Source organism: Cetorhinus maximus, chromosome 15, assembly GCF_964194155.1.
Source record: "Cetorhinus maximus chromosome 15, sCetMax3.hap1.1, whole genome shotgun sequence".
In the NCBI taxonomy this organism is placed as follows: domain Eukaryota; kingdom Metazoa; phylum Chordata; class Chondrichthyes; order Lamniformes; family Cetorhinidae; genus Cetorhinus; species Cetorhinus maximus.
The window spans coordinates 55,222,124-55,241,070 of record NC_135893.1 but is presented as its reverse complement, the minus strand read 5'-3'; the positions used below and the strand labels follow the sequence as shown (position 1 = coordinate 55,241,070).

Sequence of the window (18,947 nt, the reverse complement as noted above, 5' to 3'; positions counted from 1 at the left end):
TATTTATTCTCCCAAAGTAAGCTGTTCAAGACTATAGTTTGTTAAAACCATTGCTCTTTATTTACAGCAACTCTATACATATTAAGAACATTGCATGAGGCTGAAGCTTCTGCTCTCTCCAGATTTCTGTTATGCAATCATGTGGTGTTACATCATCATTACAACAGCATCATTTGCTTCTGATGTTAACCCTCTACATCTCCCCCCAAGACTTTATCCCAATTATATACATCCTCTTACATCTCACCACAAGGTCTCAGACCTCACAGGGTTAGTCTCCGAGGTTTCTTGACCAATCTTCCTGATTGTGTTCTAATCTCTTTCTGAGGTCGAGGACATTCTGCACTCTCCCTTTTGTCAGTCTAAGTGTCCTCCTCCTGGGTGGCTGTAGAGCTTTGTCTTGTTTCTTTGTTCTTCCTCACACTGTTTTACCTGCTAATGGTCATTCAAGGTAATGTTGGGTTTTAGTTTCTGTTGAAGCTGTGTTCTCAAACTCCTTCCTATCAACAACCCTGATGGTGAAAAACCATTTTGTAGTGAAGGTTCTGTAACTCAAGAGCTAACTTAAGATCTTCATTCTTCTTCATTAAGTCTTTGGTTTGCACACCTCTTTCAGCTTCTCCATTTGTCCGAGAATATTGAGGTGAGTGAATTGGTTATGTGAATGAATATAGAACCTTTTGCAAAATTTTGGAATAATTAATTTGCAAATTGCAGACCATTGTCTGACACCTCAATGTCCGGAATGCTATGTGATTGCATAAATTCTCTTCTGTGATTGAATGACTGCTTCCACCGTGATGCTGTGCAATCTGTTCACTTCAATCCACCTTGACTAGTAATCAATGACAATAAGGAATATCTTGCCTTTAAAATAAAATAAAAATCTATTCCAAGGCACTCCCAAGGTCTTGATGGAAAAGTAGAAGTTGATAGTGGTTCTTTTTGCTCTTGGCTGTTCACTGCACACATAAGACAATTGGAAATCATTTCTTCTATAGAACGAGTCATGCCTGACCACTAGACTGATTGCTGGGCTCTCGCTCGACATTTTTCTATCCCTAAGTGACCTTGGTGAAGTCTTTGAAGAAATAAAGCTGATGTTCTCAGAGTGACTATTCTGCCATTAAAAGCTAGGAAATCATCAATGATTGTGAGGTGCTTTCTCTGTACAAAGTACTGCTGTGGTACTGGATTGTTAGGAGTATAGTCTTCCCTTCCAGACATTATTTTCTCGTCTGGACACATTCATCATCTTGCTGCTGTGCCTGTTTTATCTTTGCAACTTCTTTGCAGTAGCCCCCTCCTCGATGAAATGTATATCCTCTAGATTGGTTCATTCGATAGGTATCCTCAATAGCGTGTCTGCTTTCGCCTGGTACTTCCTTTGAACGTACTCTGTTATGGAGTCATATCTCGTTAAACTTAATCAGAATCTTGGATTCTAGGCAGCATCTTCACAATCACTTTCATGTTCAAAAGAGTGATGAGTGGCTTAAAGTCTGTTTCAATTTTGATCCGCAATCCTATCACGTAGTCTGAGAGCTTCTTGCACGCCCTTGTTGCTGCCGATGCTTCCTTCTCAATTGTAGCATATCTTTTCCCTGTGTCTGTGAATCCTTGAGGTGAAGTAAACTGGTCTACATTTACCGTTTCTCTGTACTTGATATAATACTGCACCCAAACCTGTAGATGATGCATCTGCTGCTATAATGGTTGTTAGCTCTTGGTCATAATGTGCTAAAATTTCAGAGCATTTTGTTGGTCCGCTTTCCAGAAACACTGTTGACCCTGTCTCAACAGCTGTCTCAAAGACTCATTGACTTCTGCCAGATTTGGTAGGAGCTTGCCCGTTGGTTGACCATCCTGAGAAATCTCTGAAGTTCAGTAATGTTCTTGGGTTGTGGAAATTCTCTGATCACCTTTGTTTTTTGTATGTCAACTGTTATTCCAGAGGCTCATACAATGTGACCTAGGAATTTAATCATAGGTTTGGCGAACTCACATTTTTCATTCAATGTTAGGCCTGCATTCTGTAAGACTTTCAGGACTACTCCAACTCTACGGTCATGCTTTTCTCTCGTGGAGCCATGTTGTACAAATTGCAACTTACTCCTTCCATGCCTTCTAGGGTTTGAGACATTGTTCTCTGGAAAATTTCAGGAGTGGATCGCAATTCTATTAAAGCAATAATGACCGAATGGTGCTATAAAAGTGGATTCTTTGTCCAGAGGCAACTGCCAAAATCCACTATTTGCATCCAGTTTGGTGAATAGAGCACTTTCGGCTAGTTTGGAAAGACTCTCATTCACTATGGACCTCACATTCCAATGATTAAATCCACACAGATTCTAATTGAGCCACTTGGCCTTGGAACGTGACCTATTTTGTTGGCATGGTTACTGGTGAGATAACCCCTTGATACAGCATGTTCTCAATTCCACCCTTGACTTTGTCCAAGAGTGGGTGAAGGACTTTCCTTGGTGTAAAAAGGCAAATTGGTTTAGCATCAGTTTGCAGGGTAATATGGTACTCAGTCTTCAGACTTTCCAAGCCTATAAATAATCTTGGAAATTCATTCCTGAATGTATTGCTGTAATGCTCATCAGCAACTTGATCAACTTTATAGATTAGCTTCAATTTTAAGCATGCCTTCCTGCTTAGTAAAGAAGATTCTTGATTCTGGATGATATACAGAGGTCCAATGATTTCTCTATCTTTATACTTCAATTTTACCATGTGTTGGCCTATGACTTTCAGTGTATTCCCACCTGGAACCTGTAACTTGATAGATGAAGTCTGTAGCATAATACGCTTAAGCCACTTTACTTTGTCAGATAGGACAGAAACTCCTCCCACTGTGTCTACTTTAAACTCTGTGAAGTGTCCATCCACTACAGGTTTAATACTCCATTATTTATTTTCCATTTCATTTACTTCCCCTTTAAAAGTTATTTCCTTTTTCTGTGTTTCTTCCACTTCTTGTATGCGGTATGGCTTTAATATTTTTCCTTCTTTTTGAAGGCAACTGTGTTTTAGATCAGCCGACAATTTTTAAATGTTCTGTTTTTCCACAGTCCCCACCTCACTCTTGGTATCCCGCAGCCTCAGTGGAGGGATGACATACAAAGCTGACACAGGGGTTGGTGCCGGGACCCCATAGACTAGAAAGTTTTGTCTGGACACAGTGGAAAGTAGAACATTTCTGGGGCTATCAGCTCTTCTACTGACTCACCCAGCCCCAGACAATCTTCTGTCTTGGGATCTCTGCCCCATTTGAAGGGCTCTCAATGGGTAACCCGAGAGGGAAATCACTCCTCCAGCAGTCCATTGATTGGTGGTCTGATGTGCACAAAATTGTGAAGTTCTTGGGAAGAAACAGTAAGATATTCAGTAAGGAGCATTCAGAATCAGAACTGCACATGCTGTTAAAACAGTGGATCCTTCTTTATTTCCCTTAGGCCCCTTCTGCTGGTACATATGTGTATAGTAGCCTCATGTGGGCAAAATGCACAATGCAATTTTTAATAGAGTACAAAAATGACTGCTGCATTTGCCTACATGTCTGTACTTTAAAAGGAGTTAATTGTGCGCAGCCTTTGGATGCAATAAACTGAAATATAAATGCAGGTTCTGACTCCCTCTTTTTCTTTCTCTCACTGACTCTTCTTATTTTACAGACTGCGGAAGAAACTGTGGGTGATGACTCCCAATCCAGCCCCATTCTTCAAACCACTGTTTGTGGATCACGGAGGAAATTTCACGGTAATAATCCATCAGATGTTTAATGGGAGTTTGAATATTGGGGATTCCTGCAGCACAGAGCAAATGCCTCAACTCTAAGGCAGGGACATGGAAATTAAAATAGCCAGCAACATAGGAATGTAATTACAGTGTAGAGTGATATGGGGAGGGAGGTTAGTGACACTTGCATAACTACAGTGCAGAGCAATACAGGGTTGGAAATACCTTCAGGCTTGCATTTGGGCCTGAAATGGATGTCTGGTGCGAGCGCCCAAACTATGATGCCTGAGACTGGCCCAGAGTTGGCTTAATTAGCATAATATGAGCCATTGACAAGTCCTGGGTTGGCGGTGGAAGAAGCAATTGTGATACTGTGGACTCGGGGAGCAGTCTGGCTCCTCAGTGAGTGTTTTCAAAAATTAGGGCTGCAGCAACACGGTGGAATCCTAAAGGAGACGGCCTGAGCCCAGTTCCACTAATCACAACCTGTTCTTCCTGAGGGGTGCCTAAAACAAGTTATGAACCAGTAACTAATGAAAGATGGCCCAACCAGATATTGGGTTGGGTACCTTTCAGGTGTACTTTGGGCATGGGACTTTGGTCCCCAAAATTGGTGCTTGTTACACTTGATTTATGCCTATGAAACTGACAATACAAGGTCCCATTTCCTCCCCTCACCCTTTAAAAAGGATCCAAGTTTTAGTATTCTTTATTTGAAGGTGTTCTGTGAGACACTCTCTTGTCTCATGGTGGGATGTTGTCTTGTTGGGGCTGGAACGAGACAGTGTCTTAATACTCATTTTACCGTCCTAATGGGACTCCTCCTACCTAGAAGGAGCATGGGACCTTCTTTGCCAAACCCAAGCTGACTGAGCCTTGGGCACGAAAATAACCAGTAAGTACTAACTTCAGCAGAGAGTGAGCAGGATATAGAAACAGGTTGTTCTCCGTTGGTGATCCCCTCTCACGGGGGATCTCTTTCTCACTCTTTTCCCTCCCTTTTACTGATCCCATTATGATGGGAACATCACCTGTTTATTGTTCCTGCACTGTCCCACCTCCAAATCAACATTCATCAAAACTCTGGAACTGCTCCCCCTTCAGTCCTTACCTGCCTCCTACACCCTGCTACCTTTTAAAAACCAAGCATGGGGTCAAATAAAATCATACTATGGTTGTAACAGTGAAGGCCATTCAGCCAATTGTGTCCATGCCAGCTCTCTGCAAAAGCAACTCAGCTACTCCCTTTACCCTACCTTTTCCACTTAGCTCTGCAGTCTTTTTCTCCAGATAATTGTCTAATTCACTTTTGAAAGCAATGATTGAATCTGCCTCCACCACATTCAGGTAGTGCCTTGCAGATCCTAGCCACTCACTGCATAAAAAAGCTTTTCCTCATGTCACCATTGATTCTTATGCCATTATGTTAGTGTCCTTTGATTCTTAATTAATCCCAATGCAATGGGAACAGTTTCTCCCTGTCTCCCCAGTCCATATCCCTCACAATTTTGAACATCTTTATGAAATCACCTCTCAACCTTCTTTTCTCTAAGAAGAAAAACCTCAGATTTTCTAGTCCATCCACTTAAGTTCCTCACCCCTGGAAAACTTCTCGGAAATCTTTTTTGCAGTCTCTCTGAAATTTTCACATCCTTCCTAAAGTGTGGTACCCAGAATTAGACACAATATTCCAGTTGAGGCTGAGAGGTGAGAGTGACTACCCTTGACATCAAGGCAGCATTTGACCGAGTGTGGCATCAGGAGCCTTGGCAAAACTGGAGTCAATTGGAATTAGGGGGAAAACTCTCCACTGGTTGGAGTCATACCTAGCACAAAGGAAGAAGGTTGTGGTTGTTGGAGGTAAATCATCTCAGCTCCAGGACATTACCATGGGAGTTCCTCAGGGTAGTGCCCTAGGCCCAAACATCTTCAGCTGCTTCATCAATGACCTTCCTTGCATCATAAGGTCAGAAGTGGTGATGTTCGCTGATGATTGCACAATGTTCAGCACCATTCGTGATTCCTCAGATACTGAAGCTGTCCATATCCAAATGCTGCAAGACCTGGACAATATCCAGGCTTTGGCTGACAAGTGGCAAGTAACACTTGTGCCAAGAAGTGTCAGGCAATGACCATCTCCAACAAGGGAGAACCTAACCATCGCCCCTTGATGTTCAATGGCATTAGCATTGCTGAATCCCCCACTATAAACATCCTGGGGGTTACCATTGACCAGAAAATAACTGGACTAGCCATATAAATACTGTGGCTACAAGAGTGGGTTAGAGGCGAGGAATCCTGTGGCGAGTAACTCCTTCTGACTCCCCAAAGCCTGTCCACCATCTACAAGGCACAAGTCAGGAGTGTGATGGAATACTCCCCACTTGCCTGGATGAGTGCAGCTCCAACAACACTCAAGAGGCTTGACACAGTCCAGGACAAAGCAGCCTGCATGATTGGCACATCTTCCATAAACATTCACTCCCTCCACTGCCAATGCACAGTAGCAGCAGTGTGTACCATTTACAAGATGCACTGCAGGAACTCACCAGGGCTCCTTAGACAGCACCTTCCAAACCCATGACCACTACCATCTAGAAGGACAAGGGCAGCAGATAGATGGGAACACCACCACCTGGAAGTTCTCCTCCAAGTCACTCACCATCCTGACTTGGAAATATATCGCCGTTCCTTCGCTGTCACTGGGTCAAAATCCTGGAACATCCTTCCTAACAGCACTGTGGATGTACCTACACCACATGGACTGCAGTGATTCAAGAAGGCGGCTCATCACCACTTTCTCAAGGGCAATTAGGGATGGGCAATAAATGCTGACCTAGCCAGCAATGCCCACATCCCGTGAATGAATAAAAATAAGTTTTATCATTCCTTCCTTGCTTTTATATTCTATGCCTCGATCTAAAAAGCCCAGATCCCCGTATGCCTTATTAACCTCTTTTTCAACAATTTGTGTACGTATACCCCAGGTTTCTCTGTTCCTGCACCCTGTTTAGATCTGCATCCTTTGTTTTATATTGTTTTATTTTGCCTCTCCTCATTCTTCCTACCAAAATGTATCACTTCACATTTCTCTGCATTAAATTTCATTTGCCACATGTTCACCCATTCCACCAGCCTGTTATACTCTCCACAGTGCACAATTATTCCAAGTTTTGCATCATCTGCAAATTTTGATGTTGTGCTCTGCACCCCAAGTCTAGATCATTAATATAGATTAAGAAATGCAGCGGTCCTCATACCAAACCCTGGGGAAGCCCGCTATATAGCTTTCCCTAGTCTGAAAAACAATTATTCACCATTCAACAATTTCCTGTCACTCAGCCAACTTCATTTCCATGTTGTCACTGCCCCTTTTATTTCATGAGCTTTAACTCTGCTTACAGAGTTGTGTGGCACTTTATCAAACACCTTTTGGAAGTCTATGTACACCACATCAACTGTATTATTGTCATCAACCATCTCTATTACCTCATCAAAAAATTTAATCAAGTTAAAAACAAAAACAAAAATACCTGGAAAAACTCAGCAGGTCTGGCAGCATCTGCGGAGAGGAACACAGTTAGCGTTTCGAGTCCGAATGACCCTTCAACAGAACTAAGTAAAAATAGAAGAGAGATGAAATATAAGCTGGTTTAAGGGGGGGTGGGACAAGTAGAGCTGGATAGAGGGCCAGTGATAGGTGGAGATAACCAAAAGATGTCACAGACAAAAGGACAAAGAGGTGTTGAAGGTGGTGATATTATCTAAGGAATGTGCTAATTAAGGGTAGAAAGCAGGATAAGCAAGGTACAGATAGCCCTAGTGGGGGTGGGGTGGGGTGAAGGAATCGAAAAAGGCTAAAAGGTAGAGATAAAACAATGGATGGAAATACATTTAAAAATAATGGAAATAGGTGGGGAAAGAAAAATCTATATAAATTATTTGGAAAAAAAGGGGGGGATCAGAAAGGGGGTGGGGATGGAGGAGAGAGTTCATGATCTAAAATTGTTGAATAATATTCAGTCCGGAAGGCTGTAAAATGCCTAGTCGGAAGATGAGGTGCTGCTCCTCCAGTTTGCGTTGAGCTTCACTGGAACAATGCAGCAGGCCAAGGACGGACATGTGGGCATGAGAGCAGGGTGGAGTGTTGAAATGGCAAGCGACAGGGAGGTCTGGGTCATGCTTGCAGACAGACCGAAGGTGTTCTGCAAAGCGGTCACCCAGTCTGCATTTGGTCTCTCCAATGTAGAGGAAACCGCATTGGGAGCAACGAATGCAGTAGACTAAATTGAGGAAAGTGCAAGTGAAATGCTGCTTCACTTAAAAGGAGTGTTTGGGCCCTTGGACGGTGAGGAGAGAGGAAGTAAAGGGGCAGGTGTTGCACCTTCTGCGGTTGCATGGAAAGGTAAAAGGACGGTAAAAGGAATGGGGCCGATTAGGCTTCTAACTGGAGATTTACGCATGGAGGCAGAGAGTGTGGCTGAGGTACTAAATGAGTACTTTGCATCTGTCTTTACCAAGGAAGCAGACGCTAACAAAGTCATAGTGAAAGAGGAAATAGTTGACACATTGGATGGAAAGATGTGTTTGGTAGTGGCATCATGCTGGAGTTAGCGGAAATGGTGGAGGATGATCCTTTGAACGCGGAGGCTGGTGAGGTGATAAGTGAGGACAAGGGGGACCCTATCATGTTTCTGGGAGGGAGAGGAAGGTGTGAGGGCGGATGCGCGGGAGATGGGCCGGACACGGTTGAGGGCCCTGTCAACCACCATGGGTGGAAAACCTCGGTTAAGGAAGAAGGAAGACATGTCAGAGGAACTGTTTTTGAAAGTGGCATCATCAGAACAGATACGACGGAGGCGAAGGAACTGAGAGAATGGGATGGAGTCCTTACAGGAAGCGGGGTGTGAGGAGCTGTAGTCGAGGTAGCTGTGGGAGTCGGTTGGCTTGTAATGGATATTGGTGGACAGTCGATCACCAGAAATTGAGACAGAGAGGTCAAGGAAGGGAAGGGAATTGTCAATCAAGTTAGTTCAATACAATTTGACTTTAACAAATCTATGCTGGCTTTCCTTAATTAATCCACATTTATCCAAGTGATTATTAATTTTGCCTAAGATTATTGGTTCTGAAAGATTTCCCAGCACTGAGATTAAACCCACTGCCCTGAAGTTGCTGGGCCTATCTTTACACCCTTTTTTGAAAACTAATGGTGGAATAGTTAAAATCAGAAATGCTCAAAAGGCCAGAATTAGAGGAACACAGTTGCCTTGAAGGGTTGTAGGGCTGCAGGAGATTAGAGAGGGGTGAGGTCATGGAGAGAAATTTGAAAACAAGAATGAGGGTTTTAAAATCAAGATGTTGCTTGACCTGGAGCCAATGTAAGTCAGTGAGCACAGGCGTGATAGGTGAAAGGAACTAGCTGTGACTTAAGGCACGGGCAGCAGAGTTTTTATGACCTTAAGTTTACTGAGGGTAGAATGCGGGAGAGCAGCCCAGAGTGTTTTGGGATAGTCGAGTCTAGAGATAATGAATGTGTGAGGGTTTCAGCAGCAGATGAGGTGTGACAGGGGCGAAGTTGGACATGTGACATCATGTTTGTGAACAGACTGGTTTAATTTCAGACTGTTGCCAAGAAGGGGGATGGAACCAGTGGTTAGGGAATGGAGTTTGAACTGAGGATCAAAAAGAATGGCTTCAGTCTCCCCACAATTTAATTTCTGCTCATTGAGTACTGGATGGCTGGTAATTTAGTGAGAATGGAGGAACTGGGAGAGGTGATGAAGTAGAGTTGGGTGCTAACATACTTTAAGTATGGACAGCGTGTTTTAAGTACAGCCAGCCTTTCTACCACCTCTTTATCAATTTTAAGCCCATCCAATGTGTCAACTATTTCCTCTTTCACTATGACTTTGTCAGCGTCTGCTTCCTTGGTAAAGACAGATGCAAAGTACTCATTTAGTACCTCAGCCATACTCTCTGCCTCCATGCGTAAATCCCCAGTTAGAAGCCTAATCAGCCCCATTCCTTTTACCACCCTTTTACTATTCTTTCCCCTATTGAAGACTTTTGGATTCCCTTTATAAGTTGGCTCCCAATCTCTTCTCATTATCTCTCTTTGCCTCTCCAATTTTTTTCAGTTTCCTTCTGAACTTTCTATATTCAGCCTGGTTCTCACTTATGTTAGCAACCTGACATCTATCATACGCACCATTTATCTGCTTCATCTTACTCTCTATCTCTTTCATTGCCCAGCTTCATTACTCAGCTTAGTTGCCTTATCTTCCCCACACCCTCTTGTCGGAATGTATTTCAACTGCACCCGAATTAACTTCTCTTTAAAGGCAGTACATTGTTCCATTATAGTTCTGCCTGCCATTCTTTGATTCCAATTTACCTGGGCCAGATCCATTCTCACCCCATTAAAGTTGGCTCTCTCCCAATTAATTTATTTTACTCTAGACTGTTTCTCGTTCTTTTCCAAAGCTCACTTAAATCCTATAACATGATGACCACTTAAGTGTTTCCATAGTGACACTTGGTGCACTTGACCCACTTTATTTCTCTCCTCCTCCTTTCCTCTGACCCAACAATTTTCAATTTACCTCAACTTCTTGGCTACTTTCCCCAACTATGGTGGTGTCTTGCACTGTGGAAATGACTTATTCTCTTGGTCTCCTGCCCTTATGGCTCAGTCTTTCACCTGAGAATCACAGTTCAAAACAGAAAACTGAACCTGAATGGGGCAAAATCTGAAAGGTTGACAAGTTGTCTGGCTGGTCCCTGATTAAATATGGGGCTGGATTTTACCGTCGGCGAGCGGAGGGGGGTGAGGCCCACTCACGGACGCGTAAAATGACGCGCGGTGAGAACTCCCCATGTCACCGCGCCCCATTTCAATTTTCAGCAAGCCGGGGGCGCAGCAAAATCAACCATGCGCCCACCGACCTGTCAATGGCCAATTGAGGCCATTGACAGGGTCGATTAAAGTAATTAGTGGACCTGCCCGTCCAACCTTAAGGTTGGCGGCCAGGCCGGGAGCCCCGGCGCGAACTAGAAAAAGCATGAAACCTCATCCACAGGCGGGATGAAGTTTCATGTAGGGTTTTTTAAATTTTAATGAAGTTTTTTTGGAAATTATGAACATGTCCCAACTCATGTGACATTGTCACATGAGGGGACATGTTAGGGAAATTTTATTTTTCTATTTTGAGCTTTTTCACATTTAGAACCAATCTCCCTGAGGTAGCACTTAGCCTCAGGGAGATGAGTGCGCTCTTTCATGTGCATGTGCGAAAGAGCACACTCTCGATTTTAGGAAATTCCCCCCCCTCCCCCGCCTACACAGGGAACGCATAGCGCTTCCCTACAGATGTTACACTGGGTGGGCCTTAATTGGCCCGCCCACGTAAAATGGCATCGTGCCCGCCCATCAACTTACCCCCCGACGGGGGGAAAATTCAGCCCATGATGTGCAGCTTCAGCTGCCTGCACAGGAGGTGTCAGCTGTGGCTCAGTTCATAGCACCCTCGCCGTTGAATCAGAGGGTTGTGGGTTCATGTCCCACTCCCGGAAACAAAGAACTGTAATTGTACTCGAACGAGTTGCAATCTGTGACTGTTAATAACTCAAAAGAGTTTCAGCTGCCTGCGCTATTCAGTTCCACCACCAGATGTCTTGCAGGTACTGCAACCATTGCCTGTTGCTGTTCTATTGCATCATGCTGCACTACTAATAATTTTTTGACATGCGGTGAGTGTTGCTGGTTAGAGAACAGTTTGCAATGTATGGAGTGAGGAGGAAGTAGAGAGAAAGGCTGCAGGTTACTCTAAAAAAAGGATTGTTAAAGTAAAACTCCCTCTAATCTGTCTCATCAGCTCTCCTAGGGCCTTTTTTTTACCTCTTCTGTGGGATGTGAGCATCTCTGCCAAGACCAGCATTTTTTTGTCCTTCCCTAATTGCCCTTGAGAAGGTGGTGGGGAGACACCTTTCTGAACTGCTGCACTCTGTCTGGTGTAGGTACACCCACTGTGCTATTAGGAAGGGAGCTCCAGCTTTTTGACCCAGCAACAGTGAAGGAACGGCGATATATTTCTAGGTCAGGATGGTGTGTGGCTGGGAGGTGAACCTGCAGGTGGTGGTGTTCCTGTACTTCTGCTGCGCTTGCCCTCCTAGGTGATACAGGTCGCGGGTTTGGAAGGTGCTGCCGAAGGAGCCTTGGTGAGTTGCTGCAGTGCATCTTGTAGGTGGTGTACACTGTGCGCCAGTGGTGGAGGGAGTGAAATAAAAACAGAAAATGCTGGAAAAACTCAGCAGGCCTGGCAGCATCTGTGGGGAGAGAAACAGAGTTAACCTTTTGAGTCCGCATGTTCAGAGTTCTGAAGATCTGAATTAGAGTCAAACAGACTCAAAACATTAACTCTGTTTCTCACTCCACAGATGCTGCCAGACCTGCTGAGTTCTTCCAGAATTTTCTGTTTTTATTTCAGATTTCCAGCTTCCGCAGCATTTTGTTTTTATTTTAGTGGAGGGAGTGAATGCTGAAGGTGGTGGAAGGGGTGCCAATCAAGGGGCCGCTTTGTCCTGGATGGTGTTGAGCTTCTCGAGTATTGCTGGAGCTGCGCTCATCCATTCCATCGCACTCCTGACTTGTGCCTTGTAGATGGCGGACAGGCTTCAGACAGCATATGTTCAACATATAGTACTGAACAGAGTAAAGCCCCTTTATACTGACCCATCAAACACTCGTAGGACAGGTGCAGAACAGGTTGGATGCAGTCGAGTGGGAAAATCTCCCTTGTAATTTCGCTAATTCCTAAGGTCTTATATGACGCAGCCTATACCCAACCACCCCAACTTCCTCATAGCCCTGTATCAACCTCAAACTACTCCATTGCACCGTACTCCCCATAGCTCTGTAATCAATCTCATACTATTCCCATTGCCACATTCTCCATAGCCCTATATCAATTACATACTAATCCCACTACCCTGCTCTTCCCATAGCCCTGTGTCAACCTCGTTCCTGGGATGAAAGGCTTATCCTATGAAGAAAGATTGAACAGGTTGGGCCGAAATTTATTGGACTTTAGAAAAGTGAGGGGTGATCTTATTGAAACATGGAAGATCCTGAGGGGATTTGATAGGGTAGAAACTGGGAGGATGTTTCCACCTGTGGGAGAGGCTAGAACTAGGACTCCAGGGGTGGATTTACAATGGTACACACTGTGCCATGGCACAGGGCTCCAAAACGACAGGAAGGCCCCAAAATAAATGGGTTTCAAAACATTCAAACTAGGTGTGCAAACCGATGCTGCATTTGCAGAGTTAAAAAGGGAAGTGCTGAGTAAATGAGTTACTTTTGGGACCGAGTCCCTGTGTGACGGGAATGACAGGCACCCGGGGTAACATCTCTGACCGCCCGGGGTGGTCTCAGTAACATCTCTGACCACCCGGGGTGGTCTCAGTAACATCTCTGACCACCCGGGGTGGTCTCAGTAACATCTCTGACCACCCGGGGTGGTCTCAGTAACATCTCTGACCACCCGGGGTGGTCTCAGTAACATCTCTGACCACCCGGCGTGGTCTCAGTAACACCTTTGACCACCCGGGGTGCTCTCAACAACATCTCTGCCTCTGATCAGCTACAAAAACATACCCGATGAAAACACCTTTCAGATGCACTCACTTTACTGACAAATGATCATTTCACAAAGCGGGCCTGTCTTGGTCTCTGTCAAATCTTCACAAAGTAAATAGTAACACTCCCGCTATTCCACCACGAAAGCATTGCTTAGAAAAGTAAGTTTGAAAGGAGATTGAACTGTTCAGAAATGATATTAACAGATGGCTAGAAATGGCTCCTTTTCCAACCAGGTTGCCGCAGCAATTATATTTCCCCCTTTTTTTTGATAAATCCCTCTCCTCCCACATACACTCTCTCTCTCTCTGATACAAGGCATGCCACTTGCTAACAAGCCTAGAGCAAACAGCTAGGGGCACACGGTGAGCTAACGTGCTTTACCTTGCAATAATGAAGTCCGTTCGCTCCCCTCAGCCCATGATCACCAATGCAAGTAGGGAGCTCACTCACTCTGGTTGTTTGAATGAATAGCCAGGGCCACAGGTTAAAGGTGTCAGCTCTGATGCTAGCAGTCTGGCCTCTGGGTCAGACAGTTGTGAGTTGAAGTCCCACTCCTGTCCAGGCAGTCACTCCAGGGAAGCGCTGGCCTGTCAGAGATGCCGCCTTTGGATATAAAAGATCCCATGAGGTTATTTTGAAGAGTAGCAGGTGAGTTACCCTTGGTGTCCTGGCCAATATTTATCCCTCAGTCAACATCACACAAGATTATTAGAGCCTGGTCCCAGTTCCGTTTCCTCGATAACCAGATGCCGGATATCGTTAACATTCCTTTTTACCTTTACATCCTAGAGATTAAAAAAGAGATTCAAATAGGATGCAAAATGGAACACAGGATAAAAATTACCTTGAAACAAAAGAATATGGTTATCATAAATGGGAACTTTTCAGAACAGCGCTGGGAGGTTTAAATACGTAGGCATAGGGATTTCTAATGTAAATGTAAAAGGAGGCCAAAGAAAGCTGTAAAGAATATTGACAAGATGGGGAATGGCCTAATAAGTGGCAGATGGAATTCAGTGTAATTGAGTGTGAGGTAATGAATTTCTGTTAAAAAAAATCAGTAATTATATTCCTAGGGTACAGAGGGAGTTAATGCAGATTTACCAGGATGTTGCCCAATATGTGGAGACACAAATGAAAAGAAAACCTTGAAAAATTGTTCCTGTTTTTGTAATGCAAGTTAAGGAGCAATATAATAATTTTAGCAATTATGATATGATAGTTAAGGGTAGATAGAAGCAGACTGTTTCGAGTGGTTGAGAGTCAAGGAATAGGAGTCATAGATACATGATACATTAGAGAGTATTTAGAACAGAGGGCAGGAGAAGCTTCTTCAGAGTCGTGAGACTGGAATTCATATTCAGGGTTAATGGTTGGGCAGAAAGTGCCCACATTTTAGATGAAACTGGATGGATGAAAGGTGAAGGATTCAAGGGATCTGGGAACATGTTGGGTAAATGTGATTAGAACTATTTGCTTGTGTGGAGGGTAAACATCATCCCAAACTGGTTGGACCAAATGCAAATGGCCTGTTTTTCATCATCTTGTAACTTCTACATATAAAAAGCAGGGCAAATCTAGGGCACTAAAATGGAAACTAGTTTCAGCCTTTAGTTTTTGGTCTGATTATCCTCCACCCTGTTATATAATTAAAGAAATTAGCATAGAAAGGGAGGAGGTTCTAAGTGGTCTGGCAGGCTTAAAAGTAGATAAATCTCCAGGCCCAGATGAAATGTACCCCAGGCTGTTGAGTGAGGCAAGGGAGGAGATAGAAAGGGACACTGGCAATAATTTTCAATATCTCTCTGGCCACAGGAGAGGTGCCAGAGGGCTGGAGGACAGCCAATGTGGTACCGTTATTCAAGAAGGGAGGAAGGGATAAACCAGGGAACTACAGGCCAGTCAGTCTAACCTCGGTGGTGGGAAAACTATTTGAAGCAATTCTGAGGGACAGAATTAATCTACACTTGGAGAGGCAGGGCTTAATCAAGGACAGTCAGCATGGTTTTGTTAAGGGGAGGTCATGTCTGACCAATTTGATTGAATTTTTCGAAGAGGTGACCAGGTGTGTAGATGAGGGCAACGCATTTGACATAGTCTACTTGAACTTCAGCAAGGCTTTTGATAAGGTCCCGCATGGGAGACTGATAACAAAGGTAAGAGCCCATGGGATCCAAGGCAATTTGGAAAATTGGATCCAGACTTGGCTGAGTGGCAGGAAGCAGAGGGTGATGGTCGAGGGGTGTTTTTGTGACTGGATGCCTGTGTCCACAGGGATCGGTGTTGGGTCCCTTGCTGTTTGTGGTATATATAAATGATTTAGACTTGAATGTAGGAGAATTGATCAGTAAGTTCGCGGATGACACGAAAATTGGTGGGGTGGTAAATAGTAAGGAGGATAGCCTTAGATTACAGGAGGATATAGACGGGCTGGTCAGATGGGTTGATCAGTGGCAAATGTAATTTAATCCAGATAAGTGTGAGGTGATGCACTTGGGCAAGACAAACAAGGCACGGAAATACATGATGAATGGTAGGACCCTGGGAAATACCGAGGATCAGAGGGACCTTGATGTGCATGTACACCGGTCCGTTAAGGTAGCGGGACAGGTAGATAAGGTGGTTAAGAAGGCATATGGGATACTTGCCTTTATTAGCCGAAGCATAGAATATAAGAGCAGGGAGGTTATGCTGGAACTGTATAAAACGCTGGTTAGGCCACAGCTAGAGTATTGCGTGCAGTACTGGAATCTGCATTATAGGAAGGATGTGATTGCACTAGAGAGAGTGCAGAGGAGATTTACCAGGATGTTGCCTGGGCTGGAGAGTTTTAGTTATGAGGAGAGATTGGTTAGACTGGGGTTATTTTCCCTGGAGCAGAGGAGATTGAGGGGGGACATGATTGAGGTGTATAAAATTATGGGGGGCATAGATAGGGTAGACAGGAAGGAATTTTCCCTTTGGTGGAGGGATCAATAACTTGGGGCCATAGATTTAAGGTAAGGGGCAGGAGGCTTAGAGGGGATGTGAGGAATAATTTTTTCACCCAAAGGGTGGTGGGAATCTGGAACTCATTGCCTGAAAGGGTGGTAGAGGCAGAAACCCTCATAACATTTAAGAAGTATTTGGATGTGCACTTGCGATGCCATGGCATACAAGGCTATGGGCCTAGTGCTGGAAAATGGGATTAGAATAGTTAGGTATCTGTTTGACCGGCGCAGACTCGATGGGTCGAAGGGCCTTTTTCTGTGCTGTTGATCTCTATGACTCTAAGACAGGTTCTGGTCATTATCACATTGTTTGAAAGAGCTTACTGGGTGCAAACTGGCTGTGGTGTTTCCCACATTCCCACTTCAAAAGTACTTCATTGGCTGTACAGCTTTGGGATTTCTGGTGGTTGTGAAAGGCGCTATACAATTGCAAGTCTTAAAATTTTGGTATGGCTATGAGATGGTTTTAAAAGTACCAGCCCACCATGCTGGGACAGGAGGAATTGTAGTCCACACACATGCTTACAGTTATCTTCTTAACTCAATAATGCCAAGTTAGACTCAATGACAAGAAATAAATGGAGACAGAGTCGCCTGGCACTGCTCTGGGCTACATCCTATCAGCTGGTTTCATAGTCTTCAGAATCATTCCTTGGCTCTCACTCCAGACACCATGTCCAGCACAGAGAGACACCAGAAGCTGGATTGGAAGACAGACCATGGTCAGATGTTGGAGGGAAGATGCTGGGCAGTCCCAGAGCCTCACTCCACACATTCCCATTCTTCTTAATAGTCAGCAAGCTTTGATGGAGGAGAGGAGTTTCAGTAAAACCTCAGCCAGTTTGGTCAGAGGTTGAAACGTCAAGCCGAGTTTTAAGTTGATTTTAATTTACATGATGGTAACACGGTCCAGCCTAAATCCACCACAGCATCTCATGCTCTTCCACTGAGTGCCACTGTTATGAGACTTTCCAGTAAGTGATGAGATCTCAGTAAAGTGCAATGTTTCCCGGGTCTCCAGGGTAACAGGTGTGCTGACAGTGCTGTTTTGCCTCAGTAAACTGTTGGCACCAGAGCAGGGCTCCAATATGCTGTCCCCGTCTCTGAACAAAATTATACCAACAGATTGAGTGTGTATCGGGTCAGCTTCCCTCTCCTACCTGCGGACAATCTCTCTCCCTCTCTCTCCCTATGTATAATCTGTCCTTGGTTTTTGGCTTTTCTCACCAGCAGGTTCCATGTTCCATTCTATGTTTCTATAGAGAAAGCGGGAGCAGGCTATTGAGTTCGATGATCAACCATGATCATAATGAATCGGCTCGAAGGGCCGAATGGCCTATTCCTGCTCCTAGTTTCTATGTTTCTATGTTTGCTCACCTCATGTCACAACATTTACCCTCACCATCATTCAGACAAGAGGTAAGCTTAGATTTCAATAAGGCAATTATTTATATAGACATTTTTTACAAGTGAAAAAGCACTGATCAACTTGTGTATTTTCTTGGCTTCGCCTTTCAAGACTGGGAGAGGTTTGGAGCGGGGGTGGGAGGGAGGCGGTGGTGGTGTGGTGGCCGAAGAACAAGGTAAGAGCACGGGTAACTAAATCCCCCACTGCAGGGGACACAGTTTAAGGATAAGAGGTCTACCATTGATAACAACGATGAGGAGAATTTTTTTCCCTCAAAGGGTAGTCAGTATGTGGCATTCTCTTCCCCAGAAAGCAGTGGGGGCTGGATCATTGAATTAATTCAAGGCAGAGTTAGACAGATTTTTGATAGACAAGGGAGTCAAGGGTTATGGGGGGAAGACAGGAAAGTGGAATTGAGACCACAACCAGATCAGCCATGATCTTATTGAATGACGGAGCAGGCTCGTAGGGCTCAATGGCCTTCTCCTGCTCCTGAGACCTATGGACAGAACTTTACGCTGGCGGGGTTTTACGGTCCTGGCGAAGTCAACGGAGTTTTGAATGACCTGCTGCATTTTATGACACCGCCTCTGCTGCGACAAGGCCGTCAAATTCCGCCCTATGTTTCTATCTTCATACTAATCCTACTGTCTCACTCTCTCCCCATAGCCCTGTATGAAACAAACAAATATGTATGACCTGAAAGCCATTTCAGAGATGTGGTTGCAAGGTGACCACAGCTGGAACCTAAATATTCAAGGGTATTTGACATTTTGGAAGGACAGGAAGCTGGAAAAAGGTAAAGTTGGTGGGGTAGCTCTGTTAATTAAGGACAATGTGACTACAGTCATGAGAGGTGACCATAGAAGATCAAGATGTAGAATCAGTTTGGGTAGAGATAAGAAATAGCAAAGATCAGAAGTCACATGTGGGAATAGGCCCCCTAACAGTAGCTACACTGTAGGACAGAGTATACAGGAAGAAATAATTGGGGTGTGTAAGAAGGTTACTTCAATAATCAGGGGTGATTTTAATCTTCATATAGATTGGAGGAATCAGATTGACAAAAATAGCCTGGATGATGAGTTCATGGAGTTTATTCGGGACAATTTCTTAGAGCAGTGTGTACTAGCCAACAAGGGAGCAGGCTATTTTAGACCTG

The 18,947-nt window shown here is 44.3% G+C and overlaps 1 protein-coding gene across 1 annotated transcript in view; it reads left to right on the top strand.

Moving 5' to 3' along the window:
• The window catches only part of LOC144690692 (interleukin-21 receptor-like), a 103,142-nt gene that overhangs the window by 57,375 nt on the left and 26,820 nt on the right, over positions 1-18,947 (top strand). The window contains exon 8 of the mRNA XM_078558439.1: positions 3,681-3,765. Within this exon, the coding sequence (XP_078414565.1) occupies positions 3,681-3,765 (85 nt within the window). The remainder of the gene's footprint in view (positions 1-3,680; positions 3,766-18,947) is intronic.